General features: G+C 46.8%; 1 protein-coding gene and 1 long non-coding RNA gene across 2 annotated transcripts; both read left to right on the top strand.

Annotated features, from left to right (window-relative positions):
- The first annotated feature begins 9,805 nt into the window (after positions 1-9,805).
- Positions 9,806-13,887, top strand: LOC144934303 (uncharacterized). Its single transcript, XR_013637145.1, has 4 exons — positions 9,806-9,932; positions 11,377-11,448; positions 12,388-12,457; positions 13,816-13,887. It is a non-coding gene; the product is annotated as an uncharacterized LOC144934303 (long non-coding RNA).
- A 937-nt stretch (positions 13,888-14,824) lies between these two features.
- Positions 14,825-22,829, top strand: LOC144934302 (uncharacterized). Its single transcript, XM_078859978.1, has 4 exons — positions 14,825-14,924; positions 15,502-15,579; positions 17,695-17,782; positions 22,301-22,829. Exons 2-4 carry the CDS (start codon positions 15,529-15,531, stop codon positions 22,492-22,494), a joined length of 333 nt encoding a protein of 110 aa, XP_078716104.1. The 5' UTR covers positions 14,825-14,924; positions 15,502-15,528; the 3' UTR covers positions 22,495-22,829.
- The last annotated feature ends 339 nt before the right edge of the window (positions 22,830-23,168 follow it).

Raw genomic sequence — 23,168 nt, 5'->3', positions numbered from 1 at the left:
GAGGGATAATGGACCCAGTCGACGGAGGTCAGATTTCAAATCGTCACAGCTCCCACAGCACCAGAGCACACGTGTGACCAAATGACGCAGAATGCACCCGATCTCGCCAGATCTCAGAAGCTAAGCAGAGTTGAGCCGCCTAGATGACACTTGGATGAATGACCACCGTGCATGCCAGGTCGTAATTTCTGGCTGCGGGGCGACGTGGTGGGCAGTGACTGGCGGTGGAGTAAGATCCATAGTTGTACTGTGCCCCTACGTATTTGCTTCACACCTTCACCAGCCTGCACTGACCAGCATGCAAAGTATGGACGAATAACCCCCATGACCTGCATAGAATGGCGAGGCCCTCAGCCAGCTGTGTATTTACAAAATGGCAATTATACATGTACACGCCACGTGGTCATGCACGCCTATGATCCAGTGCTTTGAAAGAAAGGGGGTCGGTGGATCACCAATATATTTATGAAACTTTTAACCCTACTTGACTGGAAGATTAACAGCTGATGCTCCAGAAAGTGGATCCACATGATGTCCCCACATCCATCTATGTAGGAACACCATTTGAGTATCAGTCCCTTTCTTCTTGGTTCTTTCGGTAAAGTCACGTAGAAGGGAAGTAATAAAATAATAAAAATAATAAAGAACCAAGAAGACGAATCCCTGCAGTCACGAAAGCTTTCAATCGAAATTTATCAGTCCCTTTGTTTAAATTTTCACTAGGTACTTGGGTTTCCTCCTACCTGCAAAAACCACTCGTGAAACGTAAACTTAGCCAAGCATCTTCTTTGCAGAACCTCGAATTATCTGGAGAAAACCCCATACGTGTAAAGGACTATAAGTCAAAGTTCCCACAGAGATATCAAAACTCAGGGGTAAAAGGGCTTGAGACTCAATTAGGCTCTCCTGGATAAAGTCACAGTCCTGCTGGATGAAGACTTCCAATGGCGGAGCCAGGATTTTCAGGTAGGAGGGGCAACCCCTCCAGCAATGAGAAATGATAGGAGTTGTTAGTAAGTAAGGACTTGTCCCTTGCTTTTTATTCGACGCGTGTGCGGCGATGGCGCAGCCATCGATCGAGGGTCGAATTCGAACCGTGTTATGTGATCGGCATAGTGCTCGCTGAAGGTGAATGCCTTCAGGGAAGTCGTGTACTGTATACGCAACTGCGCACAATTTTGTGAGTCACTTATAACTGTTTTGCCGCTACTTATTGCCAATTATGGACTCAGACTATTGTCCTATCATCTCACAGAGTCACGTAATAATATGCTACACAGTGGCATTGGGGTGTCGCAAAATGACGATTTATTACTAATAAACCCCAATGATCCGATCGAAATTAGGGATTTCGATCGGATCATTGGGGGGGGCACGTGCCACCCCCACCCCCCACTGGCTCCGCCAGTGAAGACTTCCCCATGTTGTTCCAACCATGGGGATTATTTGACCGTATTGCCACCACGCTTGGTGAGCGCGTGTTGGTGACGGGGCGGTGGGCACGATCGGCCACCATATCGAACTCGGGTCATAGGGCAGTACAACTAGCCGCTGCACCACACAATTCTTCACGTGATCGTTGTTTTAATTGTCGGTCCGATTGTTGTTGTTTTGCTTGTGCCATTTTGGTGACCCAGGTCACTCTCGTAGATGAGACTAAACTTGAATCTTTAAACTCCCCACCACCGGACAATAAATAAATGACATTATTGAAGTGGTGACATCCATTTAATCATTTTGCTCCTCTAGGAATTTGAATTTATTGCCGACATTTGGTTTAAAATCAGTTACCTGCTGAGCTCCATTTAAAAAAAAACACATTTTGGTCTTGTCTGCAATAAATTTTACCCTCTCCCTGGCTATATTGAAGAGCAACTCTTATCATAGCGCCAGTCTACGATCGATTCCTCCATTGAATCTGTTGAGGATGGTGACATCGCTGACATTATGGGTCAAGTTGCGTTTAAGATTGCAATGTGAACGAGGCGGACAAACTTAACTTGTCCGTTTGGAGGCTTGCGAGAGTTGCTTATGAACGCAGGTTTGCAGAGCAACACAATCCCAACATGAGTGCAAACACATGTTATTGAACCCGTATCGACCCTAACATATTGCAAGTTTGTATAAAGCCTTATAGTGTGTGTGGGGCCGCGCCGAGATTCATCGCGTTGTGTATGTACGCTCGTGTCTGGCCGTCTGGAATGCCAAATGACCCACAGAGCAGTCAGTACATTTGGCAATGGGCCATGCAGCTTGTACAGTCACTGGTCTGATTATCGCTTAAGTAATAATTATTATTACATTTGTTTACCCAGGCAAACATTGCGGAGTCCCAAGACTCGTTTCTTCTGGAGGGTTCTACATTGGTAAGCTCCTGCGTAGGATTTCGCAGTATGGCTGTGTCGCTCTCCGATGTATTTTCTCGATGTACTGTGCGTTGTTCGACACGATGTCCAACATTTCACTCCGCGTGTTGGGAGCTTACATTATTCAGGAACTGAAATGAGCTCCCAAAAATGTATTTCAGACTTACATCCAAATTGGGTTGTTTGGCCAATTTCATAAATTAATGTGTTGCACGTGGGATCCAACTGGAGTACGAACCCAGACAAAACCCGCGCACTCAAGGCAGTAGCACTCAAAGCTCTGCACAGACATATGAAATAGTTAATTGCCGTTCAGTACTGTCATCCCATGACCACCTCACAGAGACCTGGTCATGGTGGTAAAGCAGACGGTCTTTACATTTTATAAGTCCCATCTCGTGAACACGGAGGGCCACGAAATATAAGATTATTAACTCCATAGTTCCATCTCCAAAGTGTACCACTAATCCCGCATCCGAGCCACTGGATGACGGGCTTGCGTAACCACAACCAGCTCGATCTGGATTCACGGTTGAACCCTGATCCCCTTTCACTGAGGTGTGTTTGTGACATCGCAAACGCGCCCGATTGTATAACCACCCGCGGAGGACACTGACCGAGATTGTTGAACTAAGTATTTGCAGCTCCATATAAGGCCCAATATTGAGTGCAAGTGTATGTTTGGCATTAAAAGCTAACCAAACAGCAGATGTCCAGGATGTGCCCTAATCCTGCAGTGTGCGGACAGGGACAACCTTTTGTTGTACAAGAGACCCAAGTCACTGGACACACATTAAGGGCCAGCTTCTAGACTAAAAACTAAACTATTTAAAAAATATATATTACCAGGTAAGACCCACTGAGCTATATAGCTCTTTTTTCAGAAGCGACCTGGCCACAAATGATAGCCCAACGAAGTGGCTTATCGCGTGGGAATTTATAGCAGCCAAATACTCTAAACGCACGTTTCTAAATGTAGAGGGACAAACTGGACGACCCGGAGAAAATTCCACCCGACCATGGGGAGAACATGCAAGCTCCAAATATACAGGCATCGGTCAGGGTCGGGATCGAACCCACGAGCTCCTATATACCAAGCGCGGTAGTTAACGTATCGCCACCACATCTTGACGGAACAGTTGAAAAACATCCCGGCTGTGTAGGGGTTTGCGGCTGTGCTGTACAGGCTCTCTGATGTGTTTTCAGGCTGCTGCTCTTGACGTTGTTATTGTAGTTGGTGTTCAACACAATGTCTCACATTCGCTCTCGATGCTCGGAGCAATTTGGATCGAAATGGAAGAAGCTTCCAGCACGCGGGGCTCGTCTTGGAGAGGACTAAAACGGATGTGAATGTTGTCACAGGTGGGTTTTGATTGACTACATAAGCCACTTAAAACTTTAATATGATTTAGTGTTGAGAAATGGTTTTCAAACAACAGAGAATTGTGTAAGGGCAGACAGCCTTCGTGCGTTATGCAAATGCCATCAGCATTACCTAAAGAGGTGCATTGTGGTCCTTTGTCGTGTATCACCATTAAATTAAATGTGAGCAAGTGTGATCGACAGCCGCAGTGATGCAGTGATTGAAAACCGTGGACCGGACCAATGTAGTTAAGTTGTTCAGGGAATGCCGGTGGTTGTTCGCATGTGCACAACGCCTTCGTGATATTTACACGTCTCCCTGTGTTGTTTGAAACGCATGGCTTCTCGGTCTGCACTAGAGATTCGGATTTTATGGGGGATTTTCATCATTTACAGATATCTTGAGAAGATGGGCGTTTCGGGCAGAAAGTTGAACATTGACAAGAGGTATAGGTGGAGCCCTGCAATTGTTTTGCTCATGCCACTGCTGGCCGAAGGGCCTCCACTATGTGAATAGCAGCAGTACAAAGGTAGTCCTTAAAGAGCCGCATGCCACTTCGGAGCCGCAGGTTGCCGATCCCATGCACTGGAGGAAGCTCTGTAGAGCCCCTACAGATGGTATTTTGCCAAACTCTTCCACCTTGTTTGGGATGTCCTGGAAGATGCAACCTGCCATCGACTAACTGGGGTGTATCCATATACATCGCCAGGGGGGACAGAGGCGAGGGAGATTTCAGAAACTCGCCTCCTTGTTTCATATGCCGCACCGGGAGAACGAACCGGCCACGTTTGAACTGCGAATTCAGCGTGCCATCCATTACACCACGGAATAAAATTAATATTCTGCCCATCGAGTGGATGACAATAATGTGCTGACAGGATAGGATAAACTACTCGGAGATTCGTAATAGAACGCAGACGGCATATACGTGCGCTGGATGGACAAGGGCTTGTTGCCCAGGTATTGGGAGAGGCATGCAAAGGTCCGCCACCTAAGGGAGGGCCAAATGGTAGGATGTGAGCAAACATTGGGGCGAATTTAATATGTAGTGGCATCAATGACATTGGCTGTAGTGATCAATTTGACTTCGACTTTGAGCACAATAGGGAGTTTGTTTGGTCTCGTATTAGAATAAGATGTGCTCAGTAGATTAAAAATCTTCTCCAAACACAACGCGAGAGCCAGGTTAGTGATTGACTGCCATCTGCTGACTTAAGACAATAATTGCCCTTTATTTACCCTGGGAAGTCTCTGTGAAGCAAACACTGTAAGGGTCCTCCCAGCGGGATGTTTGGCCAATTATATAACAACAACAATACGTGTGTGGCTTTATGTGGAATAAACCCGGAGTAATGACAACACATTAATCACTAAAATTCAGCACGTTCGTCGTGAACACAAGGTGATGGTTCTGGCATTGGACCTTCAACAGATGCCAGAGAGATCGAGTGGATATGTACAGTATACACCATGGTGCACTGATAAAAACATACTTTTCTAGACGAACGGTCTTCAATTTGAATTTGAATAGTTTCCTCATCAATAAATATTTCGTCTAAAAGTCTATAAAATAATGTTTGTTTGACCATAAGTTGGCATGCGGGTTAATATGCACTGCATTGCAAGAGACTGGTGTCAGGGTCGAAAATGGAACTCAGATTAGTGCACAAACTGTCGCGTCACCAATCCATCCCAAGCTCACTTACTAATTTTCAGACATTTTTATCAATCCATTATTGCACGAAGGCCCCCTTTCTGTGTAGGTCTTGGAGATTGTTTGACCATACTTCACTCTGGTGGTCACTGCGGATTGGTGAAAGAGGAGGGGATGCCAACACCAGTTCAGATATCACTCGCTCGCAGGGTCCTACCCAGGAAATATGGCAACGTCGTGCCAACGTTGTGCCAACGTTGCCATGTGGATGGAACGCTTGGACCAACGTTCACTGTTGACTGGATGGGTGCATTAACGGCCCAAACAAAGGGCACCTGCTGAGTAAGATAAACATGCTAAACGGATCGTGTTACGGGAGAAAAAAAAGTACAATTCTGAGGTTCTTCAGATAAAGATATATAAATGTTATGACTGTTAGTCGCATTTAAAAGACACGGTGCATATCTGCAGTATCGTGCAAATGCATACGCCGCTGTGCTGCGCAGTTCTTCGCGTGCGCTGCCCTAATTGGGTTTCCTGCGCTCGAGGCCATGAGTGTGCAATGAGTTTCATTTCCTTGCATAAACAGGTGGGTTGATATTAAACCCATCGCGAAGGCGTTTTATACTGCAAGAAAAAGACTGCATAATATAATGCACGGTAAAAACACTCTATCCTGTTGAGAGTGGGTCACGAGACCCAGCGTGGTTACGTTATCAATTGAAACGTCTTCATAGCCGCACGCGCAAGAAGAAAATGGAAGAACCCGATGGAATAGAAACTAAACCGAAAACAACTGAAAAGTGCACAGAGAAGGCTCGGACAGGTGCATGCTTGGAATTGCACCGAGAGCTCGGAGAGGGAACGCGCGGACAATTGGGCTTCGGCAGGACACGATCGCTGAAAGGGCTGACGGTCGGTGGTCGAGACTAAGGACAGAGTGGCAGCCAAGGGAGGGAAGGCATCCGAGAGAGAAAGCACCTACAACCGCGGAGATGGAGCGATGAAATCAGATGATCAGCTCGTGGGCAGGTGCTCCGTGGGATTGTTACGTCGGAGGACGACCGCGAGAGACGGTGACGGGTTTGATCATCACCTGATCATGGCAGGTGATGATGATATGAATGCATTACAATATGTTACCACAATTACGCTGCACAGTATTTAGTAATGCGTTCATAGACTCCCATTCCGGGTAAGGCAGGTAACACAGAATGAAGGTAACCAGAATAACGCACTACCTTAATTGCACCGAATAATGCTGAGTGACATTTCAACCCCCCCCATCTCCCATTTGGGTGTTGGGAATGGTTGCCAAGAAACCGAAACAAAAAAAGGGCAGGCGAAAGCAATGCTGCCAGTAGTGTTGCACGGGCTAGCTGGTTCTAGTTTTTCACCCAAACAGCCCAGGCGGGTCTGTGCAGTGACAATGTGTGGATGGTAGTGGTGATGACTGTGACAGCGATCGATGGTTGTGGTGTGGTAGCAGTGGTGATGATGATGATGGTGATGCACGCCTGGCTCTAGTTTTTAAGACGATATCGCGACCGCTTCGTGCCGTGCCACGTGTTCTATCGCTGCCGCAGCGGTGCATACGCAGGTGAACAGGTAAGCGGCTGCAATGTGTTGATGTCGATGTCTGCAGACAGGTACAATGATTTCTGACTTCTTACGGGGAGGCAGCGAGTTTCAATATTTTTGTTAAGTCTCGTACAGAACGTGGAGATGTACTGCCACAGGGGTGTACTGGTTGAAATAATGTTAACGTTTCTTATATCACTCTGCCACTCTCCGCACAGAAATATAAATGGGTACACCACAGTCGAGCGGCAGATCGCGTGTGATGGGGTAAGGTGTGGTAACTTCCACCTCTTTAAGTCGTCTGGTCACCGTGAGAGAGTAGGCCAACACACTCTCTGGGTGACCTCTCTAAAGGAGGTCCTTTGCAGAACGTCGAGATGCAGACAAATGATATCTAAGAGTGTATTGGCTCATAAATAGACTTTACTTGAATTTGCTTTGTTGATATATTGTTTCAGATATGCATACATGTCGGTAGTTGTGGTTGCATTTATTAAATTATTGATAGATAACTCAATGAGAATCCAAGTCTATTACTCAAATGATGACGTAGGCATCTACTTGAAAGGCACCAATTCACATGCGGCGAGATGTTAGCTGTCTCGCCTGGTATGCAGAAGTTCGTGGGTTTGATCCCGACACTGACGCTTGTATATTTGAAGTGTGCATGTTCTCCCCATGGTCGCGTGGATTTTTCTCTGGGTCCTCAGGTGTTTCCCTCCACATTTAGAAACATGCGATTTGGCTGCTATAAATATCCACATAAGCCACGCTTTGAGTGATCATTTGTGGCCAAGTCACTTCTGAAAAAGAGCTGTATAGCTAAGTGGGCCTTACCTGGTAAAATAAAAATACTTAAGTTTTGGGTACGCAGATGATGTCCCCTTCAAATGTGTTTCTTCACATAAAAAATAAAACAATGTTTACACAACCCTTTAGCCACATGGCCTTCTGGGAGTGCATAATTTCACAGGCATTGATTCAGTGCAATCAAACACTTCACCGGTTTTTACACGCAGTGTCACATCAGCAGTCAGCATTATTTGAATCAATGCTAGTGAACAGCGAGATGATACACTGTCTTTAAGATATTGGTTCTAGTTTTGAGTAAAAATGGAAATGGTTGATTAACTCTGTTATTACGGAGGCACGTTTATCTCCATGTCAAGTATTATGAGAAGAGCATTTAAATATAAGTCAGTGTTTCCAATCCATAGTCTACCGTCCCATATATTAACAATGTCAATCTTCTTTCCTTCGTATGGTAGGGAGTTGATAACACAATGTTCATGTCGATGTTTGTAGGCCAATATATGGCTTCAGGAGTGAATATCTTGACATATAGGGAAATCCATTTATAGATACCCCATACATTTTAAATGACTTGAATGTTGAACTTCTTTCGCACCGTACGTAACCAAACCGTGCTAATCGGAGGTGCGGCCTGTAGAAACTCTGAAATAAAATGCCGTTTTCTCTATAATTTCTCCGTAATATTGTTTACCCATTTATGGAGTATCTATAAATTAATAAACATGTGCTTCCAGCTAATTTGTCGAAGCTGGCAGTGGTCGCTGTGTGGTCCCTGGTTTGAGATTGGTGACCGCAGTCGCATGCACCGTGGGCTATTTTCAATTAAAGTAGCAATGCAGGTGCGCGCATTATTAACCGTGCATTGCGCAAACACGGAGACACCGGTAAACACGGATAGATTGCCTGCGGTAGAAATCGCAATGAATTTGGATTTGAGAATCGCGTCAGTTCATCACAGGGTGTAGTTTCTCATGGAATATATATTCCGGGGCGGCCCGTAGCGCCCAGCCCCACCCCCACCTCCACCCCCAGCCCCACCCCCACCTCCACCCCAGCCGACAGAAATGAGGGGAGGGGGGATACAGGAACCTATTTTCCGGAGCTCAGTCCTGGACCATCTGAAATTGAGCCATTGTCCACCCACACATCGTGCACAGTTCGTCTAGCGGCAGGCAGACCACGTGTGGTGGGCGAGGTAGTAGAGTTTGGGTATTCACACCTCTTCCAACACATTTGGACAGCGTGGAAGAGTAGGCCAAATAACCTCAATAGGGGCTCTCTATAGCTTCCTCTAGTGGAGGCCCTTCCATTAGCAGTGGCGCGAGCAAGCAAGTTCAGGGTGTGAACATTTACCTTCTCATATTAAATTTCGATTTAAAGCTTTCGTGACTGCATGGATTCATTTTCTTGGTTCTTTCGGTAAAGTCACGTAGAAGGGAAATAATATTAACTTAATTTTTGTTTGTATTATTTATTATATTTCTGTAATATTACAATAAGGGCCTCCCCACATCGTGTGGGTCGTGGAGGTAGTTTGACCATACTTTAGAGCGTCGTTGGCCAGCCATTCCGGGGCGAGCGAAGGCGGGGAGCATACTCGATGGAGCCATAGTACAGCCCCGACCATTGATTTCACTGCACTATATAAATATTAAAAAGAAACGTTCCCGTGCGTATCTGCTTCAGCCGAGTGAATGAGACGCAACTCGCAGGGGCCGCAATTTATTTGACCATCCACGCTCGCACGCTGCCGTGGTGCGTCTGAGTGCAACAATGACCGTCATTGCTCGCTCTCGAGAATTCGATGAGCGCGCGCGCCTTGTGCCATATTCATCGAAAACCTGATGGGTTTAATCAAGTTTTTTGTCGGTGGTGTGGAGGGGGGGGGTGATCGGAGTCGAATAACGTTGTTTTGGCTCGCGAGAGCGAATAAAAAAGATGAATGTGGGGAGGGGGGGGGGATATTCACCACGCACCACCCGGGCCACGTCTTCGATGCCCGGTCATGTTGACGGAGCGGGCTGGTGTGTTTTACACGAGCGCCGAACTGGACGGAGGGGAGGGGGGGGAGCTTCACGTTACTCACTCTCGATGCCACCGGGGGAGAAAATACACGGCGCAAGTACCCGCGGATACATCGTGCTCCATGCTACCGGTACCCGCGTACAGATGCTGTGTGTGTAGCATGCAGTGCGTGGCGTAGATGTGTTGTTGTCGGGTATAGGTTGTTTATCGAATAGCTTGTTATCGAGTGTGCAGGCTAAAACGGCTGCAACCAACGCTCTTTGGCCAAAGACACGTGCGCACAAGACGTGCCGTGCTTTGTGTCGGCATACAGACGTGACGGCTGACGTTACGGCGTGGTGTGTGTGCTAGTGAAGGCGCTGGTAAGTGTGCAGGCGGTGTAACTGCACCGGGGATCGTGATCTGGGGGGGGAGGGGCTCAAGTTCTGGGAAATGCGTCTCAAATGATGACACCCCCATTGCATTGGTTGTGCACATGCCAACCACGATACCACAATGTGTGTACGCATATCTCGATGCATGTGCTGTTTAGAAGGATTTATGTGTTTTTTTACGCTGTACAGTGCTTTGTTTTTTGCTAGAACAGACCGTATCACCTGATGTGATCTTTCAAATACGCTTTGTAAAAACACACACACATATACGTGTGTGTGTTCTCGGAGAGGTATGGGTTTAAAAGCCACGTGTAATTTGTCTGGGCTCACATACAACAACAACAAGAACAACAACCGTGCACGTGACTAAACCTGTCCGAGACAACCTGCACGGCGACACGGGCGAATGTCCCATTAACGCGCGCACGAGTTAGAAGACGACCTTCTGTATGAGCCGCGAGCGACCTCCGTGAAAGCAAAGTGACCAACAGACCTGGTCAACCCTGACACGTGTGCCTTGTTCAAAGGCGGGGGCATACAAAGACTCTGGGTGGAGGGAGGGAGGGTGCACGACACAGCCAATACGTGGAAAGGCGGCCACGTCCTTAGCTCAATGCTACTGAACTGTGCATCTTGTCCCGGTTAGCCTTCGTACAAGCGTAATCTCTTGATTCGCTCACATGACGCTGATGAGCACTGGGACTTTAAAAATATATATAGTGAAGGAAGATCCATCGTTGTACCGTGATTCTATGCTTCAACTGTTCTGCTCCCCGCCTTCACCAGCCCGCACCAACTGGCGTGGTGAGGTCGGGTCAAACAACCCCCACGATGACAATACAATATATAACGTAGTACAACAGGGTAAAGGTGCGGTCCTGACGTTGCTTGCTCACACCACTGCTGGCAGAAAGACCTCCACGACAGGGAGCTCTAGAGAGCCCCTCCAGAGGGTATTTTGCCTACTCTTCCATGCTGCAGGCCAGACGTCTTGGGAGATGTGCATATACCCACACTTCACCCCACAATACGCGACCCACCTGCCGATCGACTCACTGTGGTATGCCCATTTATACTGCCAGGAGGCACGGTGGGATTTAATAAACTTGCCCATAGGCAATGCATAGAGGCAAGTGTGGAATATAATCCGTGAGGGTGGTGACGTATCTGGTGTGTCCGCTTGCGCTGTGTGTGTCCCAGAACACGACGGAGAGGAGCAATGTCCGTGCAGTCGGAGACGCGGCAGCTCAAGGCGGCTGTAGCCCAGTTACTGTGAGTGGCATCAAGTGTGGAGTTGGGATGAGGTTGAGTGGGGGGGGGGCACTTGGGAGAGGCAAGAGGGCTTGAAATGTTAGTGGGAAGCAATTGGCTTTGGCGTAAACAAGACGAGAGGCCACCGTGACAACGGCGCCTCGTAGCGAGGGAGACCTGGGACGAATGGCATAGGTGTGTGTAGGCAATTGAGTTGGATGGAGAGAAAGAAGAATGAGGTTCCACGACAGGTTCGGGAGGAGAGAGGTCTCACGAGAACAATGCAGGTAGGAGTGAAATATGTGAATTGGGCGCATTGCCAGAATTGTCAGATGGATCAATGACGTTTTCAAAGGGTGGATGCTGGGGAAGAGGCCGCAGAGGCAGAACAAGAAAGAAGCTGCTTGACCCCTCGAAGGAAAGAGGTCCCTACGGTGAAATGAAGAACGCTCAAGATCAGACGGGGAGTGTGAGTCAAAGACCTGGCAATTGGTAGAGGATGACAAAAAAACCTTGATTTGTGAATTCATCTGCACAACCTGGGATATGTGGAATGTTTGGATAATACACTTGCAGTATATAATTGCATGACAAATAGTTAATACGAGCTTTACTACCCGGCTTCACCCGGGACTTGGATTATTGTATTGGATTAATACACGGCCTACGCGGAGGGGGGGGGGGGCGTGACGTCAGCAGGCACACTGCGTGACGCTGCCGCATGCGGGTGACATCACAGATGTGACGTCACCGCTCACTTGCCATGCAACATTTTCCATTATTGCCCCCCCGCCCCCAAATACAAAAGTCTATTTTAGACTTGTTGCATTGTGTACAGTCTGGAAGCTACCCACATGCCAAATTTCAAGTTTGTTGCATTTAGGGAAGTACGCTAAACATTTCGAACAGACACACATTCACAAATTCCCCCACCACCAACCCACATGTCTCGTCCCACAGGGAGCAGCATCTGTCCGTGCATCTGCGGGAGAGAGACTTTGATCCACGAGTGGGACGACACCCAAGCCGTGTGAGGCCCCACACTGGAACGCACTCCTCACTCATCCCGCCGCTCAACAACGGCGGTGGAATCTTTCCCTCTCAGCTTGGGTTGTCCACAGAGTAATGGTAAAGGGGCAGCCCTGCAATTGTCTTGCTCACACCGCTGTTGGCGGAAGAGCCTCCACTAGAGAGCGCTCAAGAGAGCTCCCCAGACAGTTACAGAGACTCCTCTACTTACGAACGAGTTAGGTTCCAGAGATCTGTTCGTAACGTCAACTTTACTCCTGTCGATTCCAAACGTGCTGTACGGCGAATGGATTTAAGAGTTGTATAATCTCCTGTAGATGTAGATGCCACTGGTTCTTCACGTTCCGCAGATGTAGATGCCACCACCACCATCTATTGTGCGGCGGTTGAACTTACGAGTCTTGGTCGGAGCAAGCAACTGGACAGACAGGTTTGTTCATAAGTAGAGGCGTGCCTGTTTTTGGCCTGTACTTCCACGCTGGTTGGACATCTTGGAAGAGGTGGGAGCACCTACACTTTACGTCTTCACAAGCGACCAATGGACGAACTGCGGTGTGCTCATTGGGTGAATTTGGAAACTTTCCGTGCCAGGAGGATGAAGTGGTGGCCTCTGGATAGCAAGTCGGATGTGCAAACACCATGGCAGCATCCCTGGTTCATAAAGCAGGCAGCACTAAGCCATGTCTGGGATGAATTTCTCACAAGCTATGTTTTGTGTCCCTGGTAGACCATGACCATAGTGCGATGGAGACTGGATGTGGTTTTCCAGATGTGTTTATATTTTACGGGTTGCTGATTTAGACAGACCCGACTGAAATTAATCCCCGAGCCGTAAGCAATCAGTCACTTTGCCAAGTCAAATTCATGACAATGTTCTTTGTTTATATTCGTTTACAGTTTACGGTTTTAATGACGCTACAATTGTGCTGCTGGTATCGAGCATTCTATGAATGAAGGCAGGTCTGTTCGGAACTGTTCCGGTGAGCAGTGCACAATCTTGTGTCAGAGAATGGCGTGGGGAGGCCTTCATCCAGCAGTCAATTGCCAAAAATGTATTATCATGTACAATGTTGCAAGCACATTTGGACAGGAAGGCTTCGGCTACTGGAAAGGGTGTCGAGTGAGAATTGGATTCACGAATGCGGTGTTAATAAAACTCCTGCATAGGTGTCTGCGGACGTGTTCGTATACAGATCTCCGATGGGGTTGTACCACGTGTTGTGCTCTGCGTCATATCGAACACCAACGATAATAATCACAACGTTGCCGTGCGATGTTACGTCACTCGTTGGGTGGGGAACCCCCCCCCCTTGCCCCGCACCCCCGGCTGGATCTCAGTGTGGGTCGTGTGTTTCGCAGCGTGCCTTTGACCTGGCATTTGGACGACTGCCGCGCAGCAGATCTCAGACCGATGGCCCCGGCAACCCGGAGAAAAGGTCAGGCGATTCATCCGTCCGGCGGTCGCCTCGTGACCCCTGCAACAAAAAGGCCCCTTTTCGAGTGGACACGAGCTCCGATCAGCCACAGAACACACCGCGTACACAATAGGGATAAACACCGCAAACATTGTGGAAATATTCAGTTGCAAACGGGCAACGAATCTATTGTGCTGGACAGTACTGTACCGCCAATCTCCGGGCCACCTTGCGGACCTTTGGCTTTGGAAATTATCTAACACATGGTACCCGCGTGCCTGTGGTCCGATGCTTTCGAGGCATGGGTCGGTGGATCACGTGTACTCGTGAAACACCCGAATCTGCCGGGCTGCAATGTGGCGAGGCTATGGCAGTTCGAGCAAGGGTGTTTTTTTAAGCCTGTCTGTACCGACCTCTGAGTGCTATGCCGTCATATGAATGGTGGCGTTTTTTTTCGAGTACGTAATCCGCTTTACCCTCCTTAACTGAAGACAATTGGCCAGACGTCACAACGAAGAACACTTTCGAAAATGCAGAACACAGAACAATGCAGAAAAATGCAGAACACACGATGCAGAGCAAATGCAGAACACTTAAAAAATTGTCTTGAAACTATATATATAAACGGCATACGTGTTATTATTGTTGTTATTTGTTAACGACCCAACAGCGTCATCTCCAAGGCACTGGATCACATGAATTATTTTGATTATAATTACAGCACCTTCCTCTTCATCCGTGCCTTCGTATCCCCTTAATTGCTTCCTTTATGCCCTTCGCTTGCTCCATCACCACCCATTCCCTCCCGCTATTCCTCTGTGTTTCTGCGCTCTTGAGACATTCCGTACGTTATGGGAGCATTGCCAAATGTACGTCGTTGTTGTTGTTAATTATTGTAACCCTTGTGTGTGTTTTTTTGTTCGTTTGTGTTGTTGTTGTGGGTACCTCGTGGAGTCTAGAGCAGCCTGCCGCGGCAGCAGTAAGGTCACGGGAGGTCACGTCTCGTTGGAGAAAGAGGCGGAGATCCTGTCCGCGTACGCCAGCTGTCTTATAGTAGGTCACGGACCAGGGATCGACACATCCGAAGCTCTGTGAAATAACAACAACAGCAGCAACAACAACAAATAATATATGATTTAAAACATGTGTGTGAAATGCCAGTGCCGAAATCCAACACTGGACCTCATTTCACGTTCATAAATTAAGTAAACTGTGGCGGCACGCCCGACAAATCTCTCTTGGGGTCATAAAACCCACGCTGCGCTCATCTTTTGCTGCACATGGGCGACCTTGACATTGAAGCGAGGCGCACACGAGAATGGCCCTTTGTTTTTTATTATTATTCTCCATCAATAAATCTCGCCAGAAATACGTCACCACTTTGTTTTTGCGGTCCTCTTTCGGGTTTGATTTTACGTAAAAACCAAAAGCATAACCCGTCGTCGATGTGAAAGCTATTATCGCAACTAAATATTGACTTAAAATGTGTTATTACAGTGCCTCTTTGTGCAGTTGCTGTCATGGCAAGGGTTTTTAATTATTATTTTTGAAATCGGTTTCGCACAAACGGGGGCTTGTGTTTGGCGAAAATGGGGCATGACTGTGCTCGTTTTGTCTGTGTGCGGTGAAGGACAGCTTGAACCTGGAGGAGGTGTTTATGCTGTACAGGCACCGTCCCTCGGACAGCCTCACGAGAAGAGCTGCTAAGGTACGTGACGTTTTGACTAATGGTCCATATTCTTTAAGGCCACGGTGTTTAATGGACAAATGTGTTTTTTAATTTTTTAATTTTATTATTTCCCTTCTACGTGACTTACCGAAAGAACCAAGAAAAATGTGTTAGAGTTTGTGATATTTGTGCTTGGGCACCACTGTGCCAACGTAACAGCAGTAACGTCACCACCAAATAATACATTCATTTTTTTAGTGATTTTCTTTACCTTTTATAAACTTTACACTCTTATCGTGTTGTTTTTTTTGCATTGTTTGTTGTTCTCACTTTCTGACCCGCCCCCTTAACTGGACATCTGTGTGTAAAAAAGAAAGAGCTTTATATCTCATCTGATTCCTCCTGCGGTATAAATAAACATTCTCGTTATTATTTTGCTGAGGTCGGCGTGAGTCGGCAAGCGATGCTTGAGTCTCTCTCTCTCTGCCGTGAGATGCCCGCGCTCACGCGAGCGTGCCAACTGTGGACTCTGTTGAGTGCCACTCAAACGCTACAGCTGCTTGAAGTGGTTTTGCACTTTAACGCGCGCGCGTGCGTTGTGTGTGTGTGCGTGTTGTCTCTTTGTTGAAGAGTTTTTTTTAATCGTTCTAAAAAAAAGGCATTCTTTCACAAATACCATCGGAAGTATTCGTGATAGCATAATGGGAGTGGTAATAGTACGTTTCAAAATGTTTTCGGAAGGATATTTGAGAGGGTATATTTATAATTGATACTGTATAACCTTCAGCAACCCCGCTGTCTGAAGAAGTGTGAATAATGTTTAGACGATCCCCACGACAGAAATGTGTTTGGAGGCCTTTATCCAGCAGTGGATAGACAAAGGTCGCTGTGAAATATAACATAAGGAATGCGAAAAGTCTTTGGAACGTTTGCACGATTTCTTTGTCAAAAGTTATTTTCATGAAACACAATGGTCATCAGAGCTGGCTCAACAAATGGGGGAGGCTCTGTGCAGATGGGGGAGATGGTCATAGAGAGAGAGACAAAGATACACAGACCTGGTGACACAATGACAGAGGCATGACGACAACAGAGAAAAACACTGCGACATACATCGAGAAATAATGTTGAGTGGGGGCTATTGTGCACATGTTGCATGTGCATAAAGACAAGCACTCAACAGCATCATCGTCATCACTATAGAGCTGTAGATAAAGAGTCAGCAGCCTTCAAGCGCCTTCAAGACTTCTTCCCTAAGCTGTCTGAGGCAAAGGTCAAAGACGGTGTCTTCGTCGGACCGCAGATAGAGAAGATCCTGGAGTGCAATGAATTCCCCAAGAAGCTCACTAGTAAGGAGAAAGTGGCCTGGAACAGCTTTGTCGCAGTGGTTCGTGGCTTCCTGGGCAATCACAAGGTCGAAAACTATGTGGAGCTGGTTGAGACTGTGGTGAAGAACTACGGCACAATGGGCTGTAGGATGTCCCTCAAAGTCCATATCCTTGATGCTTATCTTGATCAATTCAAGGAGAACATGGGAGCGTACTCGGAGGAGCAATGCGAGCGCTTCCACCAGGATATACTGGACTTTGAACACTGCTACCCAGGACAGTATAACGAGAACATGATGGGAGACGACATTTGGGGGCTGATTTGTGAAAGTGATTTACAGTGTAATCGTAAATCTCGAATAACTACTCATTTCTAAATCTTTTGTAGTCCATTTTTTTATTACTTTAGTATAAATACATGTTAATTTTGATTCACATGTTGTTTTTTTCTGACTTTATGTGAACGAAAATATACAAATTCGCCTGTTTTCTCATTGAAAATAGGTACATTTCAAAATATCACTGTCCTGGTCACAAAATCAAAGTTTGTGGGGAATAATAGCCATTTCCTGAACTTTTTAGGCATAAGCAATTACGAAATAATACTTACTACCCAGGAACAAAAATTGTGTTACATCGTGTAATCATCACCACCGTCATCACTGCCGCTACCAACACCGCAATCATCATCGCAATCACCATCACCATCGTCCCCGTTGACACCACGCGTGTCAGCTGCCCAGAAGGCCCCCTTTGAAACTCTACCCGTCAAAGTGTCGAGACGTTGCAATCCTTGGAATGTGTTTCGCTCTCTGTCATCAAACAGAGGGAGATGACTCAGCTGTCCAGCCTGTCCACACGTCCACCGGCCATGCTCATGGCTCCATACGCCCTGCGCTACGCCAAGCAGCGAGGTACACGGAGCCAGCCTCTGTGCGACTGTGAGAGACACGTGGAGTTGGTAGATTGCCTGTGTCCACAAGGGTGTTGTCTCGTGTTTATCTGAGGAACACGGGGGCTGTGGCGGGGGGGGCTTGTGTCTGTAACGTGGAGTTGCGTATTGTGTCCGCGTACGCGTAACACCGGGGAGCTTGTGTCTGTGTAAGGAGCCGTCCATAAATGACGTCACACAATTTTGGACGATTTTGACCCCCCCCCCCTCGTCACACGGCGTCACAAAAAGTCAGACCCCCCCCCCTCAAATATGACGTCACAAAGCTTTGCCCCCCCCCAAAAAATAAAACATGCTTCAAATCGCTTTAAACTATTGTCATTGTAGTGGGTATTTAATGTGGCGCTGCACTCTGATGTTGTAGTAGAAAACATTTATTAAAAAGTCGATTTAATTAAGTAGAACGTGTTGTCTATATTTATTTAAATTTGCGCATTTTGATGTGACGTCACATTTCTCAACCTCCCCCCCCATCGTCACACATCGTCACAAATGTCTGACCCCCCCACCCCTAGGTGCGTGACGTCATTTATGGACGGCGCCTAACATGGGGGGGGGGGGGTGTGTACGTGTCATTCGGGGTGTCTTGTGTGGCACGGGTAGGATTGGTGTCTGTCTGCATGGTGTTTCCAAGTTGGGTACGCAATGTTGATTGCAACACCAACAACATAATCGGCAATGTGCAATTGCATCGCATGCTTTGTACCTCCATCGATTTCATCTCCAAGATGACGATTTTGGGAACATTAATTGCCAACAACACATCACAACAGAGGTGTGGACTCGAGTCATGTGACTTGGACTCGAGTCAGACTCGAGTCATGAATTTGATGACTTGCGACTCGACTTGGACTTGCATAACAATGACTTTGTCCCACCTCTGCATCACAATAACCGGAATATGTTAATATATATATACTAACAGAAGTACCCGGCGTTGCCCGGGTGAAAAATATATTTCTTAATAACCTTACATAAATACACAGATGAAATAAATAATTAAAGTTGAATATCACTACATCGATCATTAAACCACTTTAAAGGTGACGGATAAAAAAACTGACATGCCTATTCCCATCGCGGGGCACGGGACGTGCCTCCCGGCAAATCCCTTGCAAGCGAGCGTACACAGACGGACAGAACATTTTTTGAGTACGACGTTTCGCTGGTAATTGCATCCAGCATCAGCGAAACGTCGTACTCTGAAATGGTAAATGTTGTGGTTTCACGCTTCAACACACCGGTGGGCTAAAGCAGTGAACTATTAGTCTTTTATCAACGTGATACTTTTTTACTGATTGGCCGTGTCGGGTGGTGGAGGGTTACAACACATTAATAAATAAGGCGATCTAAACCCAATAACGTTGTTTATGAATAATGGTCGCGAAAGCCTACGTGTTACAAATTGACTCACTTTACTTAATAACCAGGCTACAGTCTACATTATAGACTGCCAGTACACCCACCCAGCTTAATAACCAGGCTACAGTCGACATTATAGACTGCCAGTACGCTCACCCAGCTTAATGACTATTTGTACAGTCAACATTTAAAGAATCGATTCTTGGCGCGTCGGGTTTAAAAGTAATTACACAGTTGTTTTTTCATTGGTATGTAATGTTTGAAAGTTTTCAGAAGATTTTAAATGTATTTCCCCCCCGGGCAACGCTGGGTATATCGAGTTTATACCACAAAGTCGTCGCTTGACACGGGTGGGGTGTCGAGGCCTAGTACCGTGCAGAGCCTCCGGCCTCGCCTAGATTGCCTACCCGTCTGAGGCTGGGTACTGGGGCCGTTACCCCCCCCCCCCCCCCCCGCGCTACAATAATACTGTCTAATCGCTATAATTTTATTATCTACCGACCCTATACTAGTAATTGCACACATTGGGGTGGGGGGGGGAGTGAAGAGGACGTGAAACTTTGATGAATTTACCTCAGAGTCGCGTGTTAATGCGTGCGCATATTTTTAACGGGAATTAAAAATGGCGTCCACCCCGCAGCGAATGCGTCGCTACCCGTTGCCAGGAGCAACTGCCGTGGTCCGCACCGGTCGTCCAATGAAACTGCGTATGGTCCGGCGACACACAGACAGACAGACAGACACACACACAGACAGACAGATTTGCGATTTTATATATATAGACTAGCAGAAGTACCCGGCGTTGCCCGGGTGAAAAATATATTTCTTGATAACCTTACATATATACACAGATGGGCTGCTACCCCTGACCCCCTCCCCCCAGCCACGATCTCCTCGGCCGCTGTGCAGTGATATGTACGGCCTATAGTGGTATCATCTAGCAAATGTATAGTAGTAATCACTGCACGCATCGGGGTGGGGGGGACATCACGCAGTGAAGAATTTACCTGAGCGTTTAGTGTATTTTTAAAGCATTTTTAACGCAAAATAAAATGTTCCCCTCACTACCAGCGTGCGACTTGGCATGAGCCGTCTCCTCCACGAAAGGCGCGTGAGTTGGGATGGTCATGCACATGAATAAATAATAAGTATAACCCGTAAAAACAAAGTTTTTCACTCAAAATTCTTTATATGCGCTTCAACACACCGGTGGGCTAAAGCAGTGAACTATTAGTCTTTTATCAACGTGACACTTTTTTACTGATTGGCCGTGTCGGGTGGTGGAGGGTTACAACACATTAATAAATAAGGCGATCTAAACCCAATAACGTTGTTTATGAATAATGGTCGCGAAAGCCTACGTGTTACAAATTGACTCACTTTACTTAATAACCAGGCTACAGTCTACATTATAGACTGCCAGTACACCCACCCAGCTTAATAACCAGGCTACAGTCTACATTATAGACTGCCAGTACGCTCACCCAGCTTAATGACTATTTGTACAGTCAACATTTAAAGAATCGATTCTTGGCGCGTCGGGTTTAAAAGTAATTACACAGTTGTTTTTTCATTGGTATGTAATGTTTGAAAGTTTTCAGAAGATTTTAAATGTATTTTCTCCCCGGGCAACGCTGGGTATATCGAGTTTATACCACAAAGTCGTCGCTTGACACGGGTGATTTGTCGAGGCCTCGTACCGTGCAGAGCCTCCGGCCTCGCCTAGATTGCCCTCGGCTGAGGCTGGGTACTGGGGCCGTTACCCCCCCCCCGCGCTACAATAATACTGTCTAATCGCTATAATTGTATTATCTACGGACCCTATAATAGTAATTGCACACATTGGGGTGGGGGGGAGTGAAGAGGACGTGAAACTTTGATGATTTTACCTCAGAGTCGCGTATTAATGCGTGCGCATATTGTTAACGGGAATTAAAAAATTAAAAATGGCGTCCACCCCGCAGCGAATGCGTCGCTACCCGTTGCCAGGAGCAACCACCGTGTTCCGCGCCGGTCGTCCAATGAAACTGCGTATGGTCCGGCGACACACAGACAGACAGACACACACACAGACAGACAGACAGATTTGCGATTATATATATATAGATATTGTAAACAAATATTTATCAACTGGACGCTTTATGCTGTTACACACTCTGCCTGGCCTCTCTATGTGTTCTGAGCAAGGCCCATTTTCTCGAAACGTCGCCTATTATATTTGAAATTTGAAGGCAGTTTTGTTTATCGGATAAAGTGTCGAGTTATAAAGCCGATATTTTATTATCAATCCTTGCCAGCAGAGGGCAGACGTTACCCGTGAGATGTAAGTCGAAAAGAACAACACACGTAAGATAAATACTTGACGCTCTCTTAAAACAGAAAATACACATCCGAAACATATATAGTACTGTAAATGTCAGCCTATTATCATCATCATCATAGTCGTAGCCACACTCCATCTACTGCTGGATGGAAATCCTTTCCACTGGATGGAAATCCTTTCAAAGTAACCATCCGGTCTCGTTATGTGACAATCCATTGAGTCGCTGTACGTGAGCCTATTGAATCGCTCCATCTCCGCGAGTGGACGTGTCTCTGGCGTGTGACCTCCTCCTACTGCTCACACACTGAGATGTTCGTCTCGTCCACTGACCACCATCAATTCTAGCGACTTGGTCTCCTGTCCAAGCCCCCTTCACCTTACTCAACAGTCAATGTTACGTCTCGAATAGGTGCGTCAGGTGCTCTAATTTCACGCGTTATTCTCTCCCGCAGTGTAATTCCAAGCAAGCAGCACCCTCCCATTATTATTTGTTCCCTCTTGAGCCTTTGTTTCCAGTTTCTTTGTCAATGTTCCAAGTTTCCGAGCAATTTGTCCAAACGGGTACTATGCCCTAATTTTCTTACATTGGTAGGTTAGTTTGGTTATATATATATGCGTAACCTTCCACTCACGTCGAAGCTCAATGCAGTGGTGCTGCTTCTGCGGTTGAAATTGCTGCTGATGCTGCTATTGTTGTTGCTGCTATTGTTGATGCTGCTATTGTTGTTGCTGCTGCTGTTGCCGTTGTTGTGCCATTCGTCGATGTTGCTGTTTGTTGTTCACGTTGGTGCGCAGCAGACAAGCCGAACAAGACGAAGACCGGAGGCCACGAGAGCAAGGGCCCCCACCTCTCGCCTGTGAAATCGACTCCTTGCTCCGAGTCTGATGGGCCCCCTTCCGAACCGGCATCGGGGTCCTTGGGGGTGAAACGGGGACGTGGTACCGAAGCCCGGTCCCAGGGGACCCTCCCCAGGGGGCGCATGACGTGACCTCCACCGTCCCCTCTCCCTGCAATCACCCTTCCCACCCTCACTACCTTTCCCCCTCCTTTCAATGCCATCAACCCTGTTACCCCCCTCTCCACGATTGGTTCCATGCATACTTAAAGCCTCGAGCGACCGTGGGGAAATGTCAGACTGATGATGCTGATGATGAGTGTGGCCTTCTTGATTTTGTCAAAAACCTATCCATTTCTAAATCTTATAATTCTTGAGTTTTGAGGAGAAGAAGAAAGAAATAGATGCAAAATGTGACCCTAAATAATATTACCGTATAGAGTGTGAACCACGATTCCCAATAGTTTCATGAGATTCATCTTCTTGGTTCTTTCGGTAAAGTCACGTAGAAGGGAAGTAATAAAATAATAAAAATAAAACATAATAAAATAATTCTCACGACGTTTCAGCCACAACGCAAGCAGCCGTCCTCAGGTGAAAACCAAGTCTGAATCAGACGCTGTCGCCTCGACAGACCTGGTTTTCACCTGAGGACGGCTGCTTGCGTTGTGGCCGAAACGTCGTGAGAATTATTATTATTATTTTATTATTATTATTTTATTACTTCCCTTTTACGTGACTTTACCGAAAGAACCAAGAAGATGAATTCCTGCAGTCACGAAAGCTTTAAATCGAAATTTAATGAGATTGTTAATGAATGATGATAA

The sequence above is a fragment of the Lampetra fluviatilis genome, chromosome 10 (genome assembly GCF_964198595.1).
Source record: "Lampetra fluviatilis chromosome 10, kcLamFluv1.1, whole genome shotgun sequence".
NCBI lineage: Eukaryota > Metazoa > Chordata > Hyperoartia > Petromyzontiformes > Petromyzontidae > Lampetra > Lampetra fluviatilis.
The sequence above is the reverse complement of the archived record's forward strand: the minus strand, read 5'-3'. Positions and strand labels throughout refer to the sequence as shown.

Bases quoted from the DNA above. Each gene is read 5' to 3' on its own strand.
- LOC144934302 (XM_078859978.1), top strand. From the start codon at position 15,529: ATGCTGTACAGGCACCGTCCCTCGGACAGCCTCACGAGAAGAGCTGCT. The intron at 15,580-17,694 runs GTACGTGACGTT...GTCATCAAACAG, and splicing joins TCACGAGAAGAGCTGCTAAG to AGGGAGATGACTCAGCTGTC. The intron at 17,783-22,300 runs GTACACGGAGCC...GTTGGTGCGCAG, and splicing joins GCGCTACGCCAAGCAGCGAG to CAGACAAGCCGAACAAGACG.